At 44.9% G+C, this 8,539-nt stretch overlaps 1 protein-coding gene and 1 non-coding gene across 2 annotated transcripts; both read right to left on the bottom strand.

Moving 5' to 3' along the window:
• Positions 1-2,245: 2,245 nt before the first annotated feature.
• On the bottom strand, positions 2,246-2,409 carry LOC124232507 (U1 spliceosomal RNA). The gene has a single exon (XR_006886870.1). It is a non-coding gene; the product is annotated as a U1 spliceosomal RNA (small nuclear RNA).
• Positions 2,410-2,565: 156 nt separating this feature from the next.
• Positions 2,566-4,303, bottom strand: LOC124232506 (calcium homeostasis modulator protein 6-like). The gene is made up of 2 exons (XM_046649469.1): positions 3,591-4,303; positions 2,566-2,898 (listed from the first exon to the last, which is right to left on the bottom strand). Exons 1-2 carry the CDS (start codon positions 4,137-4,139, stop codon positions 2,566-2,568), a joined length of 882 nt encoding a protein of 293 aa, XP_046505425.1. The 5' UTR covers positions 4,140-4,303.
• Positions 4,304-8,539: the final 4,236 nt, after the last annotated feature.

Here is an 8,539-nt window from a genome sequence, read left to right as displayed (position 1 = left end):
ACTTTCAGAATAATTATTAAAGACTGTGCAAGAGAAAGTCAAGCATAAGTCAACAAAATGGAGACGATATGATCCTATTGAGAATGAAAGTACAGTAAATGAAAGCCAGAAAAAAAGCACTGAAAAGGAAGAATTTATAAAAGAAATTGCAAAGTGAAATAAATAGAGCAAAAGTGAAAGCAGCTGTAATATAATTTTCAAAATTATTGATTAGGGAATAGGAAAAAAGGGATCATGTAGTTTCTGCTGCCAATTTTCTTACAATATATGATCTCAACAACAAGATATCCAGCCCTGCAGACTAGCTCTTTCTAATGGCCCCATGCAATGAAGGGTAGATAAAAGCCGGCAGGAGGGTCTGCCAAGAGAGGAAGAGGACTAAACACAATCAGTGCTGAATTGTTTCAAAGTTTTCATTATCTCATTTTTTTTTGGAAGATTTTATTTTTCCTTTTTCTCCCCAAAGCCCCCAGGTACATAGTTGTGTATTTTTAGTTGTGGGTCCTTCTAGTCGTAGCATGTGGGATGCCGCCTCAGTGTGGCCTGACGAGCGGTGCCATGTCCACGCCCAGGATCCGAACCAGCGAAACCATGGGCTGCTGAAGCGGAGCGCGGGAACTTAAACACTTGGCCTCGGGGCCGGCCCCTAATTATCTCATTTTTAAAAGTGCACAAAAAGCCATAAATTTGGGGGATGGGCAGGAATGACAATCTTATCTTCCCTGAAACATCTTTGCATTATTGTTCAACAGACTTGTGCCTGTAGATAGCATTGTTCTCAATAAATCCTTGCATCCTTTCCATCAACAAATCCTGTCCTGCCTACATTCTAAATCTCCCTTGAATCTTTCTCCTCTTTCTATTTTCATCACCGTCCACCCAGTGCAGGTTCACTCCCGCCTCTTTCCCCGCAGTGGTCTCCTGAGGAGTTTCTCCACCTCCACCTTGGCTCTCCCTCTTCCCTCCGCCATTCCTTTTTCAACAAGAAAAACAGATCAATCTTCCTAAAACGTTTACAGGATGAAAACCAAAATCCTTTGCGTGACTTCAAGGGCTGCACGATCCGTCTCTTTCTCAATTCTTCCAGTTGCCTGTAAGGCTTCCAACTGGGATAAGCGATTTCTCACCTCAGTCTTTGAACACACTGTTCCTGCAAACTAAAATGCTCTCTTTCTACTCTACATATAACAATTTCTCACAGACTTCCCCAACTCCTCCCTCCCCTAATCTAAATCAGATCACAATTTCTATTTCTCTATGTCTTTGTACGGTGTGGGTTTTATGAGACTTCTCCACTCTGTTGACGCTGTATAATAACTACATGGGGGTTCACAATACCATCCTCTCTACTTTTCTGCATATTTTAAATTTACTATAATAAGCAACTTTAAAATTTTCCTTCTGATTCTACAAACTGAAAACAACATTTATGCCAACAATTATCCTAGCTTTTCAAATATGATGTTTAAAAGAATTTACTTTCCTTTTCATGATGAGTTCTTGTATTTTTGTTTAGAAACCATATTAGAGCCATAAAATGCCAGTATTTTAAAGTTGTAAGCAATGTGCTGTCTGCAAGAGAGTGAATTTGACATTAGCATCAGATAACCTGAAAGAACGGTCTGAAGTTCGATTGTTCTTTTGCTGTTTTTGCTACTAAAGTCTTTTATTTGAAAGCAGCATTATTATTCAGAAAAAGGACCCTAGACCTGGGATATAAATCTTCTGATTCAGTTCCAGTTTGTCCCTTTGAAGGAATTATTTAACCTTGCTTCCTTTTTTGTATAATTAATATAGTAAAGAGGAAAAGTTCTCAACTTTTATTTGATTTAAAATTCTATGTTTCCACCATTTGTAGGACCAAAACCAAAAGCAGTCATAAATAATACCAATGTTTATTTTTTTTAATGAAGCAATGATTCAAAATAATTTTTACTTGTTCTTTTTCTGTTTTTGGTGAGGAAGATTGGCCCTGAGCTAACATCTGTTGCCAATCTTTGTCTTCTCCTTTTTCTCCCCAAAGCCCAGGTACATAACTGTATATCCTAGTTATAAGTCATTCTGGTTCTTCTATGTGGGATGCCACCACAGCTTGGTTTGATGAGCAATGCTTGGGTCCACGGCCAGGATCCCAACCAGCGAACCCAAGGCTGCAGAAGCAGAGAGCTCAAACTTAACCACTCGGCCACAGAGCTGGCCCCAGAACTTCTTTTTTGTTTTTTGCTTGTTTTTTCTTTTTTGCTTTTATTATGAAAACAAAAACAAACGCCCCACGAGAAAGGTCCATGATTACCAGAAACACTCATTTGGGGAAATCGCAGTGGTCAGCACATCTGGAGTACAATGGCTAAGCCTCGCCCTGGGCAAACCACCTTTGGGATCATGGTATCTCCCCTGCCAGGTAAGTATCTCAAATTTTTTTCTTATTCATTAGTAAGGTCATAAGTCATCAGTGGCCTCCACATTAGATAAATCAGAGCAAAGAGTACGAACTACTTCACCTCCTGAAGGAGAGCTGACAGAACGAAGAACCACTTCATCTCCTGAAGGAGAGTTCATAGTGTGTCAGTTCTCTTCTTTGTTAACAAATCTGTGCAATGCGCTGAGGTACTCGTCCTCCGGGTTGAAAGGATATGGTGATGAAATTTCCTCCCAGTCTTTCTTGCTTGGGATGTTGCATCCTGTTGGCCGTGAGCCCTCAAAGAAACATCTAACATTCTCTTCTGCCAATTTGGTCGCACGCTCTGTGACTTGCGTCCTAAGGCACTGGTGCTCCTCTTTCAAATAGATTTTCCGAAATTTCAGCTGCGGGGAACTATCTCCAGCTTGGCAGTGGAAGACACAGGTAAAAATCAGAAGGAAAAACATAACAACTGCTATCAGGCTCCAGCCCACCACCTGAGGACAACACAACAAAGTAGCAATTTAGTCACATTTTCATAAGAAATTTTAGTCCTCAGATAAATTTGGAAGTACTCAAAGTGATGATGATGAACAAGCAACAGTTTGGGGTCTTTCTCTGTTAAGAGAAAGAAGCGACAGTACCCTCCCGCACCCCTCAGCACAGCTGCTTGCTTGACAAGTCAGTCATTTGCCAAGTCATGTCAAGGGCCCAGGGAAGAGCCTACGTGTCACTCCTCTAGAACTCAAAACGTGGGATTTGGGCAAATCCAATGAAACAAGCATTCATTTTCAAGAACCTCTGAGCTTTATAAGCCCAGAAGCGTTGTGGGATGATGGCTTTAGAGCCAAGCAGACTGATTTTATCGTAACAATTCTTCTACCTTCTTCCGGCTGGACACACAATGACCTAGACTCAGCGTGTTCGCTATAAAGACGTCAGAGAATAATGTAGGACTTAAAGGTCCCAGCGCGGTGTCTGGCACGGAGCGGGTGCCTGACGCTATTGGACACTGGCTGCCTCTTCTTCATTCGTTTTATTTCAGTATTCGCCTATCGGCTCATTAGATGCAAATCGCCTCTCCAGTTTGTCTTGGATGTCATTTGTCTGGAGAAAGGGCACCAAATTCGACCCCACACCGTCCGCCCCGCCCCTCTCCTCCCAACCGCACCCAGCGCCAGCTCCTGACCTGAGATTCGGCTCTGAGCACCTTCTGGAGGTCCTGCACCAAGGGGTCCTGTGCCTCTCGGCAGGGCACCAGCGGCAGCTGGGCCGCACAGTCGGAGTTGCGGCCAACGCAGAGCCTATCCGCCTTGAAGGTCGACCCGCTGGCGCAGCACTCGTAGACGGCGCCCCCGAGCAGCGCCACGGCCACCCAGGTGACAGACGAGACCAAGGCGGGCCCGCTGACCCTGCAGCACTCGTCGCATAGGTCGCAGCGGTTAATGCCGGCGTTCCGTGTGCGACAGCAGCTGCACAGCAGGCACAAGGAGCGCGTCCTCAGCACGCAGCCCAGGAGATAGAACACCAGCGCCGGCAGCAGCAGGAAGACCAGGCTGTAGGGCAGGTTCCAGGCGGCGCTGCAGGGACACTGGAACACCACGGTGGAGAAGATGAGCTCCCCACTCGCTGTCAGCAGGGACGCCAGCCCGCAGCCCAAGTTCCTGTGGTGCTCGAGGAACTTTGCTAGCACCGTCCAAAGCTTCGTCATGGTCTTACCCCAGGATGTCGTGGCCATGTCGGGATCTTTCTGCTTCTTCGCTGCCCTGCGCTTCGAATGGTTTGGGTGGACTCGGGGCTGGGGCTTTCCACTCTGCTAAGAAGCAGCTTTGGGAACAGAAGGGCTTTCTGGCTTTTGTGAGCTTTCGCTTTCTTATTTCAACCAAAACACCTCTGGCTGACAAGCAGACCCAGGCACAGGCACCACTAACCTCCCCAGTACCCACCCTTTTCCTGAGGAAGTGGCACTGGTGGCCTTTGTCTCCTCAATTGACTGACAAACAACTAGAACAATTCCCTTGCCCTTCCTGACCCAATGCAGCCACCCAGTGGAAACAATACTTCTGACCTGGCCAAACTGGGGAACAGCCAGATTTTCCTCTATCGCAGCCGCCCCAGTTCCTAAGCCAACTCCTAGTAAGACCAAACAATGCCCAAAACAAGTTCTAGGACGTCCATGATGTTCTGTCCCCTTCCTGTCCCCCTTCTGGACAGAACCACCAGCCTAATTCTCCCACAGGATGCTAGACTGAATATATTGTATTGCCTTCTGCCTCTTTTCCTCCTCCAGGTGTGTCATGATACTGTCCGTAGCTGGAGGAGTGTCAAATTCTTACCCAGTGACCACCAAGCTAATGAGTGAGGGGAGTATGGTTGTTCAAAATGTACCAATTAAACCCCAAAATTTCAAACTACAGCTACCTCTAACTGCCATATTGTTTCCTCCACCTTCGGTTTTCTCAAAACAGCATCGCTCTGTCACAAACTGTAACCTCTTGTGTGAAACTGAGCCTTACTCTGTGTGGCTCCAGAGTGAGGAGAGGTGCACTTGAAACAGCACAGGCATCGGAGTCAGGTGCAGAGTGTCTGTGCGTGTGTCTGCCAAGTTAGCCCCACTAAGACTCAGTGTGCTCATCTGTGGAAGCAAGATTGTAGTGCTGCCTCTTCAGGGCTGTTGAGACGAGTGCATTGAATAGCTTATGTAAAGCACCTTGACACATGGTGTGAGCTTATTAAGTGAGTACTCAGCGTGAGGGATTACCTCTTATGTTGCAACTTTGGGAATAGGCAACAAATAACTGTGCTGTACATAAGTTAAGAATCCCAATGAATGTTCAATTTTAGACCAAGGATTGTAGTTAGTGACTCTACAATCCTCTACTACTTTAAGAGAATCAGTGTGCCCTTAGCTGTCTGCCTCATTACAAGGAGGATCTCTGGATATGGATTCTGGGTGGGCAGGTCACAGTGAACTGGATGCTGTTGGTGCTCATCCACAAGCTTGGCCTTTTTTATCTGGGAAGAATAAGTGGCCCACGGAACTGAGTCAGTGTGAGAGGAGGGGCGAGACATGTATTATTCTTCTCTTGGTCCAACTTGCCTTCTTGGCAACCTCCTGCACCAGTGCCTGCAGAAAACCAACCTCCACAGCATTTTGATGATTAGCTATTCTCTCTGTGTGAGTGTTACGAAGCCATCCCCAGATCAGGGACCCCATGGTCATGCAGGACAGTTGAGGCCGTCTTCTCTGAGATTAGACCACGTACTGCCAGGCTCCCAGGGAACTTGCAGTGAAGTTTCATGTTTGAGGCAAATCAGTTCTGCTAAGTAGTCCCTCGGGTGACCCTGCTCCTCTTCCTGCTGGACTCTTCTTCACCCCCACCCCACTCCTCTAAGATGTTGCCTCTCCCTCCACACTTTCCATATCCATCAGGAACAGATCCCACTATACCCACAACCTTGCACATGGCTCTATCCAAATCTCCCTTAACTGTAACCTAACTACAGTGTACCCTTTCATCCTGTTGAGTGAGGTTCGTTTCTTCTCTCACATTTCTCAAAACAGGAGGGAGTCTGGCATTCTCCCATTACTATGTGTGAATCTGGGCTTTTCCCCCACCCTCTAATAGATTGTTCTCCACTGAGGCTCAAGCTATTCAGCACAACCTCCTCCCCAACCTCCCTCCTGCCATCTGTTTCCATTCCCTTCATTTATTGAGAGGTTTGCGTCCGGTGATGGCCTTCCTCTTCTCCCAAGCTCTGCTATTTAGTCAAGGATGTGGTTTCAAATATGTTTAGTCACAGAAACTTTGATCTAATCAGTCCCCTATCCCAGCTAGAGTAATTGATTTGTTAACCAATTTATTAGTTAATTCATTTGATCATTCAATCATTCATTTAAGTGTTTAGTAAGCACCGAGAATATGCTAGGTACCTATAAAAGTGCCTGGATTACTGGATACAATAAGGAGCAAGACAAACAGACAGCCTCCTTTCACTGAGCTTACGTTATAGTGGAGAGGATGTAGATAATGATGGGAGGGTCCTCAAGGTTACGCAGAGAATGAAAATGGAATCATGTGAAACACAGTGTCCTGAGAAAGCCTCTATGAGGAGAGGACATTTAATCAGAAGTCTGAGTGACCAAGGTTCTGGGGTGCAAAGGTATTCTGTAGTTGGAAAGAAAGTCACAGTGATGGGACCATTGAGGGTGGTGGCACATCATGAGGGCAGAGCTGCAGGTGGAAGGTCAGGTTTAGGGGCTTGATAGACCAGAGTGTGTAGTTAACGATCACCTCCCTGAAACTCATTACAGCCTGAGCTGCATCCTGACCCATTATCCTGAGAGCTTGTGTCTCTAAACACCACCTCGTGGGTTTGCCACCACTGTGCTCCCCCAATCAAGGGTCTACCAGGGACTGATGACCATCCCGCACTTGTTCCAGTGTTCCATAACCGTGAGAGTCCGGGTTCGGCCTGCCAGCCTGATGTGCGCTCAGCACCTGCAGCTGAGTCTAGTACCCTGAAACCCACCTCCACCAGCTCTGGAGCACTGGATGGTTCTAGTTCTGAGTCTGTTGAAGATTGCCCAGCCCTTTATACCCAGCTTTGTTTGAAGAAGACATTGCTCAGAAGTACAGCCCTTAGTGGAAACAGAGTAACATGCTCACGGTGTGGAGAGGATTCAAGAATTTTCTCTGAAAGTAGACTAAATAATATTTGAAAGACCTTTTCACTCCTGAAAATCTATAACACCAATTTACTTTGGCTTTTAAGAAATGAGTGAGACATTCTCATGTGAAACACACTGGAAAACCAATGGTTATGGGGTTTGCTTGGTTTTCTTTGTTTTTGTTTTAACTGTAGTACGTTGTTTCTCAGCACTCTCCTTATCAGGGACAGGAGTGGGTTTCGGAAACCACAAAACATTTCTCGGAGCAGAAAGCAAAAGAACTCTTGAAAGGAAATATACATCCACACTGTGAATCTGAAAATTCCTGGCCAGCATCTTCAAGTGAGCTAGTTCTCCAACATTACTCTCTGTAGTCTTCGTGAGAACTCAGACTAATGGTATGACCCTGCTTGGAATATGACTGCTAGATTCTAGCGCAGTGTCAGTGCTGGCCCCAACACCCAGCCAACAGAGTAAAATCAAATTAAGATTCATTTATCTTTAAGTGTCCCCCATGCGCAAGTATGCAGTATGTGCAACAACTTTAGATGCCAAAATTAACAAGTAAAGTTAGACAGTCAATACCGTTAATCTGGGCCAGCCCGGTGGCACAGTGGTGAAGCTCACACATTCTACTTCAGCGGCCCGAGGTTCGCCGGTTCGGATCACGGGTGTGGACATGGCACTGCTTGGCAAGCCACTCTGCGGTAGGCGTCCCACATATAAGAAGTAAAGGAAGATCGGCATGGATGTGAGCTCAGGGCCAGTCTTCCTCAGAAAAAAGAGGAGGATTGGTGGCAGATGTTAGCTCAAGGCTAATCTGCCTCAAAAAAGAAAAAAATTAAATTAAAATTTTAAAAAATATTTTAAAAAATTAGATTCTAAAAAATAATACCCTTAATCTTAGAGAATATCTTTCCACATGTTATAATTTATGAACATATTGTTCAGGTTAAGTAATGTGTCTGAAAATCTGACCCAGTTATTATCTAAGATTTTTGAATGTTTGTAAAAGTTCTTCCTAGGGAAGTATAAAGCAGCAGGAAAAGATCGGGCCCTTTCCCTGACAGAGGAGTGTCACATGTTAAATGACTTTCCTATGACCTTCCAAGTAACCTTTATACAGATCATTTTCCCCTTTTCTTAGCATGAATTTTCTAAACCTCTCGCAAAATTTTAAGTATTCACTGATTCACACACTAAAACATATTTTTTTCTTATGGAAGATTATTTGAACTCTGAGAACCTAAAAGTGACCAGTTTTGTTGTCACTGTTGTCATCGTCATGGGTGTTATCACCATCATCATCATCTGACACCAGAAGGCTATTAAAGGTCCTAGTTTTCCTTCCAGGGTTCTTAAAACCTACGCCTATTAGGAATTTGGGGAAGTTGAGTATGTTTTCCTATCGACTCAAATTATTTTAAAGGTGATTTTAATGTGTGCTAGAGCTTCGTTGTCAATGG

This window comes from Equus quagga, unplaced genomic scaffold, assembly GCF_021613505.1.
Source record: "Equus quagga isolate Etosha38 unplaced genomic scaffold, UCLA_HA_Equagga_1.0 HiC_scaffold_6843_RagTag, whole genome shotgun sequence".
In the NCBI taxonomy this organism is placed as follows: domain Eukaryota; kingdom Metazoa; phylum Chordata; class Mammalia; order Perissodactyla; family Equidae; genus Equus; species Equus quagga.
This window is presented reverse-complemented; position numbering and strand designations above follow the sequence as displayed.

Excerpts from the sequence above, each read along its gene's own strand:
- LOC124232506 (XM_046649469.1), bottom strand. The coding sequence starts at position 4,139 with ATGGCCACGACATCCTGGGGTAAGACCATGACGAAGCTTTGGACGGTG. Across the intron at positions 2,899-3,590 it reads TGCTCAGAGCCGAATCTCAG|GTGGTGGGCTGGAGCCTGAT; the intron begins GTCAGGAGCTGG and ends TGTTGTCCTCAG.